Genomic DNA, 16,541 nt, shown 5'->3' on the forward strand with positions numbered 1-16,541 from the left:
CTTACCTATGCCTTTATGATTTTATAAACTTCTTTAACGTTACCTCTCAACCTCTTATGCTCTAGTGAAAAAATTCCCAACCTTTCTGTATAACTCTGGGACCTGGTGCTGAATTTGGGAGAATCTGTCTCACAGACTAATCATACGACAGTTGGTTACAGGCAGTATCATGGTCCCTCCCATCCCTGGATATGTCCTGTCCCATTGGCTGGACAGACCCAGCAGAGGTGATCACACCGTGGTGTACAGTCTGCAGGGAGTTACCCTAGAAGTCCCCAGTATTGACTCGACACCACAAAGCCTGATGGTATCTGGGCAAAGGAATCCTCCTGCTATTAATCATGTACCACCCCCTTTGACTGATGAATCAGTATTCTTTCATATTGAACAACACTGAGGGTGGCAAAAGGGAAGCGATGACCTCGTGATATTATCACTGGATTTTAAATCTAGAGACCCAGATAAAGTTCTCAGGTCCTGGATTTGAATTATGTTGCGGCAGATGATGGAATTTGAAGTCAGGAAGTATCTGGAGTTGAGAGTCTAATGATGACATGAATCCATTCAGTTATTGGAAAACTCTCTCTGGTCTGGTTCACTAATATCCTTTGGGGAAGGAAACTACTGTCCTTACCCGTCTATCCCCTCCTCCATCCCCCCCGTCTATACCCCCCCCCCCCGGCTATCCCCCTGTCTCTTTGGTGGTGAGTGAAGGGATCTGTGGAGCAAGAAGAGGACTCTTGTCCATGGAAATTGTCACAGAGCTGAAGACTAGACTGGATCACACTTTTGTCTAGCTTTGACAATCTGAGTCGCCTCTTAAACTGTCTTGTTGATCTGTGGGAGTCTCGGTTCCGTGATTGGTCAATTAACACACCTGTAAACAACTCTTTGTCTAACATACAAACAATCATTTATTGTATGTTGCAGAGCTGGATTGGAGGGCTCTGATTCGCCCAGAAGTATGAAAACTTCTTGGCAATCAAAAGAATCCAACAAACTTGGAGTTTGCATAAGATTTATATACTTTATTCAAGATCAGACATGGAGCATGATCACATAGTAACAATCAATCACTACATGATATCACTTCATGGATAGTTGCTTGAACTAATGATATTGATTAAGTCATAGTGGTTTATGTCACCTTTACAAAGATTCGCAGCTTGCAAAATGTGGTTTAGTATTTCCTCTATGAGGACTCGCAGCTTGCAGTGTGGTTAGTTTTTTTAAATATAACTTTCAAGACTAGTTGCAGGTGGTCATGTTGGCATAGGGAACCAAGTAGCCATATAGGTGCAGTGAGCCATTTTGTCTCTAACTGCAATTTAGAATTAACCATTATTTCTGTTTTTTTTATTGGAATTAAATCAGTCTGCGATTTCTTGTTTCTGTCTGGTTCAGTGCAATCTAATTTAGCAATGCAGAAGCCATGTTGTGCAGCTCCTTTATGCATTTTGTCCTACCTCCCAGAGGCCCATATCTTCACTCCAAGCAATTAAGGATGGGCAAAAAATGTTGACCTAGCCAGCCTGTGAATGAATTAAAGAAAAGGTGGAAGGAAAATGTTGGTGGTGAGTGAAGGGATCTGTGGAGCAAGAAGAGGACTCTTGTCCATGGAAATTGTCACAGAGCTGAAGACTAGACTGGATCACACTTTTGTCTAGCTTTGACAATCTGAGTCGCCTCATCCTGAGCCGTAAATTGTTTTATGCTTCTGCTGTATCCTGAGAAACCTCTGCGTTTAAATTGTGTGAACTAGTTTGATGATTTAATAATCTTGATTTTCTAACTCTCAGTTAACTTGTTCTTCTTTTAATGTTGCCAGGTGGTAGTCTGTGTTTACTGTGTTGATTTGCAAGCTGCTGTTATGGTACCTCTAAAACTTTAGGCCATAAGATATTGGAGCAGAATTTGGTCAATCAGCCCATCAAGTCGGCACTGCCATTCGATCATGGCTGATATGTTTCTCAACCCCATTCTCCTGCCTTTTCCCCACAACACTTGATCCCCTTACTGATCAGGATCCGATCTTTGTTTGGTCTTAAATACACCTTTAATTCTCACTAAATGCATCAGTGGAAAAACTAACCCGATAGTATGCTTCCAGGCTATTAAACAGGTCTTTACCAGCTCTCAGGATGTCTTTACTCATGTTAAGTACTTTCTTGCCTTGAAACTGACTGGTTTGTTTCTTTATACAGAATGAACTCTGCTAATGTAGACTATGAAGATGCCTGTCTGATTGTCCGGTACTTGGCCTCCATGAGGCCTTTTGCACAGAGCTTTGATATTTATTTGACACAGGTGAGTGGCTGTATAGCACTGCTTTTGAAGGGGATTTGATCTGTGCTCCTCTGGAAGAGGGAGAGGGATTTAAAAGGATTGAAAAATTTCATTTTTCTTTTCATATTAAGGGGAAGTGGTAATATTACTAGACTAGTGATTCAGAGCCCCAGATTAATGTTTGGGTTTAATTAATTCATGGGTTTGAATCCAACATGGCAGATGAAAAAATTTGCATTTAATAAGGAAAATCTGGAATAGAAAGTGAACCTTGTGGTGACCATGTAACCATTGTTGATTATTATTGAGCAACCTATCTCGTTCACTAATGTCCTTTTTGAGAAGAAAATCTGCAATCCTTACTTGTTCTGAGTTGTGTCCTTACCATAGTGTTGAGGTTCTGATTTTTTTTTTTTGCTTTCTTCATTCATGGGATGAGGGCTGGTTAGGCAGCATTTATTGCCCATCCCTGATTAGGAGTCAACCACATTGCTGAGAGTCTGGAATCACATGTAGTCCAGACCAGGGGAAGGATGGCAGATTCCTTTTTTCAAGATTCCTTCCTTAAAGGACATTAGTGAACCAGATGGATTTTTCCTGACAATCGACAATGGTTTCATGATCATCATTCGACTCTTTAATTCAAGATTTCTTTTGGAAATTCTACTGTTTGCCGTGGTGGGATTCGAACCAGGTCACCAAAACATTACCTGGGTCTCTGGATTAACAATCCAGCAATGATGCCGCTGCGTCATCAGCTCCTTTTAATTGCCTACGAGGCAACAATGTACAGACAGTAAGAGCTGACCAAGCCAGCACAGCACGCATTCTGTGAAGAAATAAAAAGAAAAAGAAATGCGGTTATAGAAAATTATAACAAACTTGGCTATTGGGTAGATGTGAAAGTTAAAATTGCAGAAAGTTAAAGTTGCAGTATGCATAGTCAGTAGTAGGAATAGGTTTTGTATTAGGGAATGTTTCATTTCAAATTCCTGTATGTCCTTTTTTTCCTTAATTCAGTGTGCATGTTGTCCATTTGTTATCCAATGCTAATTGCTGTTGAACTGAGTAGCTTGCAGAGAGTAATTACGAATCACCCCTGCTGCCATAAAACATCAATCAATGATAGTTTTATGATTGTCATGATTAGAACCAGCTTTACATTCCAGATTTATTAATAGAATTTAAATTCTGTCATCTATTCTGGTGAATTCCATCCCCTGAGCCACCAGTCTATGCATTGGATATGATATATTCTATTTCCAGATTCTGCGTGTACTAGGAGAAAGTGCGATCGCTGTACGAACAAAAGCTATGAAGTGTCTATCTGAGGTAGTTGCTGTGGATCCCAGCATTCTTGCAAGGGTAAGGATTTGTTTTCCTTGTGCGAACATTTCCACTGTATAGTTGTTTACAAACAACATTTTCACGAAGCTGGTATGATGTATTTGAAGTCTTCGGTGCAAAGCAAACATTCTAGTGTACAGACTGGAAACCCAGGATGTCACTTGCCAAAATTAAGTGAAAGCAACTTTCTATTGATAAAGTGCCTAAAGCAGCTGAAGAGACAATATCATTCAGAGCAGAGTTAAAGATTAAGGTGCACAAGTGATTAGAGTTTGAGCAGTTATCTTTGATGTTGGGGAACTGAAAGATTCAGAGAGAGGGAGGTATCTAAAAGAAAGGTGGGAGTTTCACAATTAAGGCAAAGCTTAATGTGAAGCTACTATAGATCAATAAAGAGAGCTTAAATGAGGTTTGGATGGGACTTAATGCAAGTAAAAGCAGTAAAGGTTCTATAAATGCATAAAAATCATAGGGTAACATTAGTAAGGCATTTCAACTTCTTTAGTATTAACTGGGATAGGCAAAGTGTGAAAGGCTTAGAGGAGGCAGAATTCTTAATGTATCCAAGAGAGCTTTTGAGCCAGCATGCAGAAAGTCCTGCAAGAGACGATTCAATGCTGGACTGAATTTTAGGGAACAAAGCTGGGCAAGTGGTTGATGTGGCATTGGGGGTGCATTTTGGTGATAGCGACCACAGTTCAAAGAGATTTAGCATAATTATGGATGGGATCTGAATTGGTAAAAGGCTGATTTTTATAAGACAAGACATGATTTCGACAAAATGGACTGGGAGGAGCTCCTTGAAGGAAAATCCACTTCAGAACGATCGGTGACAGTCAAAAGGGTAATAATAAGTATGCAGGACCAACAAGTTGTAATGGTGGTAGCTGGGACCATGTTGAGAGATATGCAGAATTTAGACGAGGGGAAAAGAAAGGGGAATTTATGGTACATACTGAAGGCTTAAATCCTTAAAAGCAATAGTATAGGTAAGTGGTTAAGAAGGCATATGGGATACTTGCCTTCATTGAATGCAAAAGCAAGGAGCCTGTATATCTGTAAATATCATAACTAATGATATTTACTCTATTTACTCTGGAGTACTCTATAATTCTGGTCACCTTCCTTTAGGGAGGATGTGATTGCATTCAAGAGGGTACCAAGGAGATTCACCACGATGTTCCCTGGGCTGGAACGATTCCACTTTGAACAGAAAGTAAATAGGTTAGGTTTGTATCCTTGGATCAGAGAAGACTGAGTGGTTCTGATTGTGATGTACAAAGTTCTGAAGGGTGTACGCAAGGAAAATCTTTACCCCCCTTGTGGAAGATTGAATAAGCAGGTAGACAGCTTTTAAGTAAAGAGCAGGATGTTTAGAGGGGATTGGGGCATAGTTATTTCACCCAGAAGGTTGTGGGGTATCTGCAACTGTCCCTGAAGGATGTAAAGGTGTGATCTTTCAAGACATTTAAGAACTATTTAGATGAATACTTGAAACACCATAGCAAACCAGACTGGGGTCAAATGCTGGAAAATGAGATTGAAGTAGATGTTTTATGACTGTCGTGGACATGATGGGCTGGGTGACCTATTTCCATGCTATTAAAAATTCTGACTCTACCTTAAATTAAGGAATAGGAGTAGGACATTTCAGCCCATCATGTCTCTCTCCCATTCAATAAGATCATGACTAGTCTGATTGTGGTTTTAACTCATTTTCCTGTCTGCTTCTCAAAACTCAGCAGTCAAGAGTTATGGGAAGATTTGTAGCTCAGGTTGAGTTTCTAGATGTAGGTTTGCTCGCTGAGCTGGAAGTTTTGTTTTCTGATGTTTCGTCAGCCTACTAGGCAATGTTGTTGGTTAGCCTCCGAATGAAGCACTGGTGGTGTAGCCCGCTTTCTATTTATATGTTTACGTTTTCTAGAGTTAGTGGTGACATTTCCTGTGGTGATATCATTTCCTATGGTGATGTGATCTCCTGTTCTTTTTCTCAGGGGCTGGTAAATGGGATCCAAGTCAATGTGTTTGTGATAGAGTTGCGGTTGGAATGCCATGCTTCTAGGAATTCTCGTGTATGTCTCTTGCATATGGATTAGGAAGGACATCACTTCGACTGGAACAACACATTCACCCTAGGACAAGCCAAACAGACACACGCACGAGAATTCCTAGAAGCATGGCATTCCAACCGGAACTCTATCTAGTATTCCTAGAACTCTCTCAACAAACACATTACGATTTGGAGATGCCGGTGTTGGACTGGGGTGTACAAAGTTAAAATCATACAACACCAGGTTATAGTCCAACAGGTTTAATTGGAAGCACACTAGCTTTCGGAGCGTCGCTCCTTCATCAGGTGGTCGTGGAGAGCTCAATCCTAACACACCGAATTTATAGCAAAAATTTTCAGTGTGATGTAACTGAAATTATACATTGAAAATTGATTCTGTTAAGTCTTTCTGTTTGAATGCCATGATTGTTTCGCTTTCATGTGTAAATCTCAAAACTTTTTTAAAAAAGTTGCATTCTCAGGTTAGCTGTTAACAATGATGATAGGTAGACAATATGTTGAAGGTGTTAGCCCCCTGTGTTCTCTGCCTATGCCGTGATGTTTAGATTGATTCTAATCTAAAAAGAGATAATGGAGTTTTACATAAATTCATGCAGTTTTTGAGCAAAGTACAATGTAACCCTGCAAGTATACATTCACCCCACAAAATATGTGTGCATGTGGGTCTTTGTGTATGTGTCTGTCTGTCTGGGTTGGGGGTCGTGAGTGTGAGAAAGTGTGTGTGTGTGGTGAGTGTAGAGTGTCTTAAGTCTGTGAGGGGGTGCATGTGGGAGTGTGTGTGTCTGTAAGGGTCGGTGTGTGTCTGTGTGTATGTGTCTGTGTATAGGTGTGTGTGTGTAGTGCAATGGTGGTCACCTGTAATGTGACATGACCCCAAGGTCCCGGTTGAGGCCCTCCCTATGGGTACCGAACTTAGCTATCAGCCTCTGCTCGGCCACTTTTCGCTGCTGCCTGTCCCGAAGTCCGCCTTGGAGGATTGTCACCCGAAGGTCTGAGTTCGAATGTCCTGGATCAGTGAAGTGCACCAACAACTGAACAACCAGGAACACTACAGGCTGATCTGACCAAAGAACACGCCCGTGAATTAAACACATTGATCAGAACTTTGGATCCAGTTCTTCAGAGTTCCCTATGCGCCCTCATTCCATGTACTTCTCGTGTAGACGACTTTTACTGCCTTCCAAAGGTACACAAAGCCAACACACCAGGATATCCCTTCATGTCGGGCAATGGGACCCTATGTGAGAATCTCCGGCTATGTTGAAGGCATCTTGAAACCTATTGTACAGGGGATCCCCAGCTTCTGTCGCAATACTACGGATTTCTTACAGAAACTCAGCACTCTCGGATCAGTCGAACCAGGAACATTCCTCGTCATAATGGACGTTTCCGCACTCTACACCAGCATCCCCCACAATGATGGCATCGTGGCAACAACTGCCAATCTTCAAACATCATCCTACAACTCATCCGCTTTATCTTTGATCATACTGTCTTCACCTTTGACAACCAGTTCTTCATCCATGGGAACAGCCATGGGGACCAAATTTGCACCCCAATATGCCAACATTTTTATGCACCGGTTCAAACAAGACTTCTTCTCTACGCAGGATCTCCAACCAACATTATACACCAGGTACACTGATGACATTTTCTTCCTCTGGACCCTTGGAGAGGAGTCACTGATAAAACTACACAGTGACATCAACAAGTTTCATCCCACCACCAAACTCACCATGGACTACTCTCAACTATCTGTCTCATTCTTGGACACATGCGTCTCCATCAAGGATGGACACCTCAGCACCACACTCTACCGCAAACCTACAGACAACCTCACAATGCTACACTTCTCCAGCTTCCACCCAAAACATATTAAAACAGCCATTCCCTATGGACAAGCCCTACGTGTACACCGGATCTGCTCAAATGAGGAGGAACGTGATGGACACCTGAAAGTACTCGGGGATGCCCTCACAAGAACGGGGTACGATGCCCAACTCCTCGACCGCCAGTGCAGACGTGCCACAGCAAGGAACCGTAATGACCTCCTCAGGAGACAGACACGTGCTGCAACCGACGTGGTACCCTTCGTTGTTCAGTATTTCCCAGGAGCTGAAAAACTATGCCATGTTCTTCGTGACCTGCAACACATTATCAATGAGGATGAGCACCTCACCAAGACCTTCCCCACACCTCCACTACTTGCCTTTAAACAACTGCCAAACCTCAAACAGATCATTGTTTGTAGCAAGCTGCACGGCTGTCAGGACAACTCCATACAACCCTGTCACAGCAGGCGCTGCAAGACATGTCAGAGTGTGGACATAGATGCCACCATTACGCGTGGGGACACCTCCCACCTTGTACGTGGCAGGTACGTATGTGACTCAGCCAATGTTGTCTATCTTATACGTTGCAGGCAAGGATGCCTGGAGGCATGGTAACTGGGGAAACATGAGCAAAGGCTACGACAACGGATGAATTGGCACCGCACAACAATCAACAGACAGGAGTATTCCCTCCCAGTTGGGGAACACTTCAGTGGTCCAGGACATTTGACCTCTGACGTTTGGGTGGCCATCCTCCAAGGTGGACTTCGGGACAGGCAGCAGTGAAAGGTGGCCGAGCAGAGGCTGATAGCTAAGTTCGGTACCCATAGGGAGGGCCTCAACCGGGATCTTAGGTTCATGTCACATTACAGGTGACCACCACAGCACTATACACACGCAAACACTCACACACACACACACTATCCATCTCTCTCTCTTGCTCTCTCTCTCTCGCGCTCTCTCGCTCTCTCTCGCGCACGCGCGCTCTCTCGCGCACGCGCGCTCTCTCGCTCTCTCTCGCGCACGCGCGCTCTCTCGCTCTCTCTCGCGCTCTCTCGCTCGCTCACTCGCGCGCGCGCGCTCTCTTGCTCACTCGCGCGCGCGCGCTCTCTTGCTCACTCGCGCGCGCGCGCTCTCTTGCTCACTCGCGCGCGCGCGCTCTCTTGCTCACTCGCGCGCGCGCGCTCTCTTGCTCACTCGCGCGCGCGCGCTCTCTTGCTCACTCGCGCGCGCGCGCTCTCTTGCTCACTCGCGCGCGCGCGCTCTCTTGCTCACTCGCGCGCGCGCGCTCTCTTGCTCACTCGCGCGCGCGCGCTCTCTTGCTCACTCGCGCGCGCGCGCTCTCTTGCTCACTCGCGCGCGCGCGCTCTCTTGCTCACTCGCGCGCGCGCGCTCTCTTGCTCACTCGCGCGCGCGCGCTCTCTTGCTCACTCGCGCGCGCGCGCTCTCTTGCTCACTCGCGCGCGCGCGCTCTCTTGCTCACTCGCGCGCGCGCGCTCTCTTGCTCACTCGCGCGCGCGCGCTCTCTTGCTCACCTGTGGTGTTTCCTCCGGCATTTATAGTGGCTTGTCAGTTTCAGCTGTCCGCTGTAGTGGCCGGTATATTGGGTCCAGGTCGATGTGTTTGTTGATGGAGTTTGTGGATGAGTGCCATGCTTCTAGGAATTCCCTGGCTGTTCTTTGTTTGGCTTGCCCTATAATGGTAGTGTTGTCCCAGTCGAATTCATGTTGCTTGTCGTCTGCGTGTGTGGCTACGAGGGATAGCTGGTCATGTTGTTTCGTGGCTAGTTGGTGTTCATGGATGCGGATTGTTATCTGTCATCCTGTTTGTCCTATATAGTGTTTTGTGCAGTCCTTGCATGGGATTTTGTACACTACATTAGTTTTGCTCATGCTGGGTATCGGGTCCTTCGTTCTGGTGAGTTGTTGTCTGAGAGTGGCTGTTGGTTTGTGTGCTGTTATAAGTCCTAGTGGTCGCGGTAGTCTGGCTGTCAGTTCAGATATGTTCTTGATGTATGGTAGTGTGGCTAGTCCTTTGGGTTGCGGCATGTCCGGCATACAAAGAACAGCCAGGGAATTCCTAGAAGCATGGCACTCATCCACAAACTCCATCAACAAACACATCGACCTGGACCCAATATACCGGCCACTACAGCGGACAGCTGAAACTGACAACCGGAAGCGGCAGGGACAGACCACTATAAATGCCAGAGGAAACACCACAGAAGCGCTTCACAAGAGGCTCCCAAGCACTGAAGATGTCACCTAGACAGGGGACGAAACGTTTGCAACAAAAACTTCCAGCTCGGCAAACAGAACCACAGCAACGAGCACCCGAGCTACAAATCTTCTCACAAACTTTGAGCTCTCTCTTGCGCGCGCGCTCTCTCGCTCTGTCCCCCCCCTGCGCTCTCCCTCCCTCACTCTCGAAAGCTAGTGTGCTTCCAAGTAAACCTATTGGACTGTAACCTGGTGTTGTGATTTTCAACAAACACATTGACTTGGATCCCATTTACCACCCCCTGAGAAATATAACAGGAAATGACATCACCACAGGCAATTATGTCACCACAGGGAATGACATCACCAACCCAAGGAAACTTAGAAAGCAGGCTACACCACTAGTGCTTCATTCAGAGGCTCACTGAAGATGTTACCTTGTATGGTGATTAAACGTCTGAAAACGAACCTTCCAGCTCAGCGAGCAATCCTACATCAAGAACTCTTGACTGTTGGTCAAAAATTGAGACTAGTTTAGCCTTGAATATACTCAACGACCCAGCTACTGCTGCTTTTAGAGGAAGATTATTCCAAAGGCTAATGATCCTTAGAAGAAATTCCTAAACTTCAGTAAGTAGATTCCGCCCTTCCTTGTGAGACAACCCTTTTGCCCCAGGAGTTCTGAGGAAGGGACACCTGCTTTTTCTTCACAATGCTGCTTGACCGGCTGACCTTTTCCAGCAACTTCTGATTTTGTCCCTGTGTCCCAGAACTCAGCCTAATAAACATTCTCTGAATCACCTCCATTGCAAGTATATCCTACCTTAAGTAAAGATACAGCTGTACCACAGTACTCCAGGAGTGGTTCTACTGGTGTCCTTTACAGATGAAGTGAGACGACTTTATTTTTGCACCCACACATTGTGATAAAATTTATTAAAAACAAGCCGCCATCTGAATAATCTTTTTATTAATTCATGGTACATGGACATCTCTGGCTGAACCAGTATTTATTGCCCGTCCTTGGTTTCCTTTGAGAAGGTAGGTGGCAAGCTGCATTCTTGAACCATGGCAGTCCATATGCTTTAGTTGACTATAATGCTGTTCGGGTGGAAATTCCAGGATTTTGCCCCAGCAACACTAAAAGAATGCCGATGTATTTCGAGACAGAATTTCGAGATTAAGAAGTATTTTTTACGTTGAGAGAAGAAAGATTTAAAAAAGACGAGGAACTTTTTTTACACTGTTTGTGTGTGGAATGAACTTCCAGAGGAAATGATGGATGCAGGTATGGTTACAAGACATTTAGATAAATACATGAATATGTAATGTTTGGAGGGATATGGACCAAGTGCAGGTGGATAGAACTAGTTTAGTTTGGGGTGATAGTTGGCATGGACTGGTTGAACTGAAGGGTCTGTTTCCATGCTGTATGATTCTGTGACTTCCTGAGTGTCTTGGAGGGTAACTTGTAGCTGGTGGTGTTCCCATATATCTGCTGCCGTTATCCTTCCAAATGGAAGTCGTCGTGGGTTTGGAAGGTCCTGTCTAAGGGACTTTGGTGAACTCTTGCAATGCAGATGGTACAGCTACTAAGAATTGATTGTAGAGTAAGTGGATTTGTACTAATCAAGCAGGCTTGTCATGGATGGTGTTAAACTTCTTGAGAGTCATTGGAGCTGTTCCCATCCAGGTAAATGAGTATTCTATCGCACTTCTGACTTGTGCCTTGTAGATGATGGATAGGCTTTGGGAGTCAGGAGGTGAGTTACTCGCCAAGTGTCCCTAGCCTCTGACCTATTCTTGTAACTGTTGTGTTTATCTGAAACAACATTCTGAAACCATCATCCATTTGAACAACCTGTTTTCCTACTTTGCCTAAATTGAACAGGTTCACATTTTCTTAAATTATGCTAAATCTGCTACATTTGTGTCCAGTGACTTAATCTACCTTATTGCAGACTTGCTTTCCTTATATTTATATCGTCTGTGAATTTGACTATAGTGAAATCGATTTCAACATCTAAGTCATTCACATAGACCATAGATAATTTTGGCTCTGACATTGATTCCTTGAATTATAGTTTAAAAAGTTGAACAAAGTCCAGTTAGCCTAATTTTGTTTTGTTTTTAGTGGGTTAATCACCTGTCTAACCTAATATATCGCTTCCAGCAGATGGTTATGTGTATAAGTATAATGCACTGCATAAAGTGTGCATGTGTAAGCCTTTTTGCATACATCATAGGTGTCAGCAATCACAGCCTTCAGAATATGATCCAATTCACTTTTGGAAGTGATGATTTGAATCTGCCTCCACAGCACACTAAGGCAGTGCATTTTTTTTTAGAATTAGGTTTTATTGTCTCACATACTCAAGTACAGGGATACAGGAGTACAGTGAAAAGTTTACAATGTTGCCACTCAGTGTGCCATCTGGGTACAAAAACTTAGGTATAAAGTAGTAAATCAGAAATAAAGTTAAAAGTTCCAAATTACAACCCTCCTTGAGCTATCGGCCTGCAGTTGCTCCACACTGGGCTTTCCCCATGAGTGCTCTATCCCTCCATCCCAGCGTCTCTGTGATGCTGTCTTGTTGTCGGCTGCCATCGTCTTCCGTGCTGGGCTTGATCTCTTGATCCCGTGCCTCCATCTGGCTGACTGCTGGAGTTCCGCTCTGGCGCTACTCCAGGCATTCAGCTAATTACACGATGTCACTGACTGCCAGAGGTCTGCCCGAGTACAACAATTGCTTTGTGGGTGACTGCAAAGTTCCCACTGTGGGTCCCCAGCCTCTGCTGTCGCTGCTAATGCCTACACAACCAGACTCCCTCCAGAAGGTGAGTAGAGACAAAAGAAAACTTAAAAGAACTAAAAAAAAAGGAAAGAAAATGACTGGAGGCGGGCAAGCTCCATCTCAGGAGCCCCACACTGCTACCATCTCGCAGCTTCACATCCTGAACATAAACTCCATGATTCAGAACATTTTCAACATCCTGCAGAGATTACCATTGATCGTTTTGTTTTTTGTACCGGGGTGTCGGTATCGCTGACTAGGCCAGCATTTATTGCCCTGACAGCAGTTAAGAGTTAACCACATTGCTATAGGTCTGGAGTCACATTCCTTAAAAGACATTAGTGTTCTAGATGGGCTTTTATGACAGTCAACGTTAAACCAGCTTTTTATTCCAGATTTCCATTGAATTCAAATTTCACCATATGTCACAGTGAGATTCAAACTCCTGTCGCTCAGGACAGGAGTATGATTGAATTTCTTCACTTAGAAATTGGTGAATCTGGAACTCCGAATCACAGAAGGCTGTGGAAGCCAAGTCACTATGTGTATTTATGACCGGGATAGATAGGTTCTTGATTAGTAAAGGATCATAGGTTATGGGGAGAAGGCAGGAGTATGGGGTTGACAAACATATTAATCATGATCGAACCGAAGATTAATTTGGGGCATCTCTAACGGGAAACAATACAAATGGGATACCTTTATTCCAATCATTTGGGTAATCTTGACAGTATGTTCTCAACATGGTCTTCAGGGTCTGATGCCACCTTTCTAAAGCTCCCTGGGCTTCAGGGTGGTGCACACTTGATTTAAAGTGCTGCATGCCTAAGCTGTCCATGACTTTCTTAAATAGCCTAGCAATAAAATTAGACTCTTGGTCTGACTGAATCTCTCTGGGTAGCCCATACTGGGTAAAGAAAGCTACCAAGTCCTCCACCACCCTTTGTCCTGAATATACCATAATGGCATTGCCTCCAGAAATCTGGTAGATGTCCATTATGGTTAGCAAGTACTGTTCCCCACTTTTAGTTTTAGGGAGGGGTCATACACAATCGATCATAACTTGCGTGAAAGGTTCTTCAGTGTGGAAATCGACAATGAAGGTGCTGGTTTTAATTCTGTCTGTGGCTTACCTACCATTTGGCACGTATGACATGTACGGCAAAATTTAACCACATCCATGTGCAGTCCAGGCAAATAGAAGTGCTTTGTACCTTAGCCTGAGTCTTCCTCACATCCCAATGACCACCTACTGGTAATTCATGTGCTACCCATAACACTTCCTGTCTACTGGCAACGCAATCTGATGCACTTACGCTCATTTCTCCTCTGCACTAAACTGCTGTGATCTCCATTTTCGCCTTAGGATTCTGTTTTTAAGATAATAATCATCAAGAAGTTAAAAATCACACAAAACCAGGTTATAGTCCAACAGGTTTATTTGGAAGCACTAGCTTTCATAGCACTGCTCCTTCATCAACCACCTGATGAAGGAGCAGGACGAACCCACAGGAATACGTTCTGATTCCTTTTCTGAGTATGCATCGATATATAATTGTCTCATGTTTGTTGTAAGTCCTTTAGCCTTTCAGAACTAAACTTTTCTGCCTGACCCTCTACCTGTTTAGGTTTTTCCTGCACCATTACGTCAGATAGGGTGTCAGCTAACCAAACCTCCTTTGTCTTTCTCTTTAGTTTTTGCTGCATGCTATGACCTTTGACAGTGAAATCTTGAAACAATACAGTCTAGAAAAATTCCAGGGTATTTTTCTTTTAACTCCTGAGTTCCCTGGTCTGCCTTTGGCTTCTCTACAACAAGGAATGTTACTCCCACCTTAAATCTTGCTAAGTAGTTCCCAAGAACAAACTGTATTTCTCGAGCTGACACTCTGTCAATCACTCCAACTGTTACTTCCCCAGTCTTGATTTGGATCTCCAACCTGACCTTACACAGAGGAATGCTAAATTTCTGTCCAACTATTCCACAAATTACCACTCTTTCGAGTAACATTCAAATACATTCATCCCTTACTATTTGAGACTGATTAGCTCCCATACCCCATAAAATTGTAATTTTACCTTCTCTACCTGTTCTTCCTGAGTAAGTTTGACCCACAGAGGTGAAGTCTGTATAGAGATCGGCCACTAACTCAATATTCAGCCCCTTCCTAGGTGGTTCAGACTCCTGCAATTCCTCGATTTTTCTTGGTGTTTCCTTTACTACTCTCACTAATGGCTGTGGCTTAGCCTGGATTAGATTAGATTACTTTACAGTGTGGAAACAGGCCCTTCGGCCCAACAAGTCCACACCGACCCGCCGAAGCACAACCCACACATATCCCTACATTTACCCCTTACCTAACACTACGGTGTAATTTAGCATGGCCAATTCACCTGACCTGCACATTTTTGGACTGTGGGAGGAAACCGAAGCACCCGGAGGAAACCCACGCAGACACTGGGAGAATGTGCAAACACCACACAGCCAGTCGCCTGAGGCGGGAATTGAACCCGGGTCTCTGGCGCTGTGAGGCTGCAGTGCTAACCACTGTGCCACCGTGCCTCTTTTACCACATCTATATCCATAGTGCCTTTCTTCAATGACCAATGCTGCCATCTTGTGTCCCACCTTCTTGCAGTGAAAATACCTTTTTCCAGTCCCCTCCTTAAACCATCAGCATTATAATTTTATGTGTCCATCTCCATTACAGTGAAAACACCTGAGGCCTTTCACCTCCTTTCCAGCCACCTGGGCTTCATTTTCATCCATGCTAAAGTATTACCAGTGTGATCTACTCTGTTTTGTAGTGAAGGTCCCTTTCTCCCAATTTCTATCCCTCACAGGATGAAATTCCTGTCAGAACCTAAATTTCACCGTATGCATCAATGCACATTCATCTGCCGTCTCTGCTGCGCTTCTCAATTCTTGAACTTTCTGTTCGTCTACCTGAATTCTTATCATATCTTTTTAGACTCCTCCTGCAGAATAATCTCTCTCAGACCCTCTTAGGTCTTACCTATTTTTAAGGCCTGCACCCACCTATCAAAATTGCTATGTTTAATTGTTTTGAACTCAACATAAGTCTGACATGGTTCCTTCTTTATGTGTCTGAGCCACTCTATAAGCTTCTGGTACCAATTCATAGACACTTAAAATAGCCTGTTTGACATCTGCATAATCTCTTGACACCTCATCTGACAGCACTGCAAATACACCAGCTCTACCTACCAGCTTAGCCTGAACTGGCATTACTCACAAGTTCTCTGGCCACTCCATCTGTCGAGCCAATTTTGCAAGTGAAATAAAGAAGGTTCTGATGTCTTTCTCATCAAAATGTGGCAATGTTTTAACATATTTGTGTACATCACCACGCTCTCTTTCCATCTCCTTTCTGTTGACTTGACTTTGTTGCAACTTCAAATTCTCTCTTTTTGTTCAGCTAAGAACCTTCTCTCCCTTTCTTCTTTTTCGTGTCTCTCTCTCTCTGTCTCTCTCTCTCTCTCTGTCTCTCTCTCTCTCTCTCTCTCTGTCTCTCTCTCTCTGTCTCTCTCTCTCTGTCTCTCTCTCTCTGTCTCTCTCTCTCTGTCTCTCTCTCTCTGTCTCTCTCTCTCTGTCTCTCTCTCTCTGTCTCTCTCTCTCTGTCTCTCTCTCTCTGTCTCTCTCTCTCTGTCTCTCTCTCTCTGTCTCTCTCTCTCTGTCTCTCTCTCTCTGTCTCTCTCTCTCTGTCTCTCTCTCTCTGTCTCTCTCTCTCTGTCTCTCTCTCTCTGTCTCTCTCTCTCTGTCTCTCTCTCTCTGTCTCTCTCTCTCTGTCTCTCTCTCTCTGTCTCTCTCTCTCTGTCTCTCTCTCTCTGTCTCTCTCTCTCTGTCTCTCTCTCTCTGTCTCTCTCTCTCTGTCTCTCTCTCTCTGTCTCTCTCTCTCTGTCTCTCTCTCTCTGTCTCTCTCTCTCTGTCTCTCTCTCTCTGTCTCTCTCTCTCTGTCTCTCTCTCTCT

The 16,541-nt window shown here is 44.2% G+C and overlaps 1 protein-coding gene across 4 annotated transcripts in view; it reads left to right on the forward strand.

Annotated features, from left to right (window-relative positions):
• LOC122556264 (nipped-B-like protein) overlaps window positions 1-16,541 on the forward strand; it is a 536,293-nt gene that overhangs the window by 344,791 nt on the left and 174,961 nt on the right. For all 4 annotated transcript variants that reach the window (XM_043702895.1, XM_043702901.1, XM_043702914.1 and 1 more), the window contains 2 exons: window positions 2,205-2,307; window positions 3,553-3,651. In XM_043702895.1, coding sequence (XP_043558830.1) covers window positions 2,205-2,307; window positions 3,553-3,651 — 202 coding nt within the window. The remainder of the gene's footprint in view (window positions 1-2,204; window positions 2,308-3,552; window positions 3,652-16,541) is intronic.

This window comes from Chiloscyllium plagiosum, chromosome 2 (assembly GCF_004010195.1).
Source record: "Chiloscyllium plagiosum isolate BGI_BamShark_2017 chromosome 2, ASM401019v2, whole genome shotgun sequence".
Taxonomy (NCBI): domain Eukaryota; kingdom Metazoa; phylum Chordata; class Chondrichthyes; order Orectolobiformes; family Hemiscylliidae; genus Chiloscyllium; species Chiloscyllium plagiosum.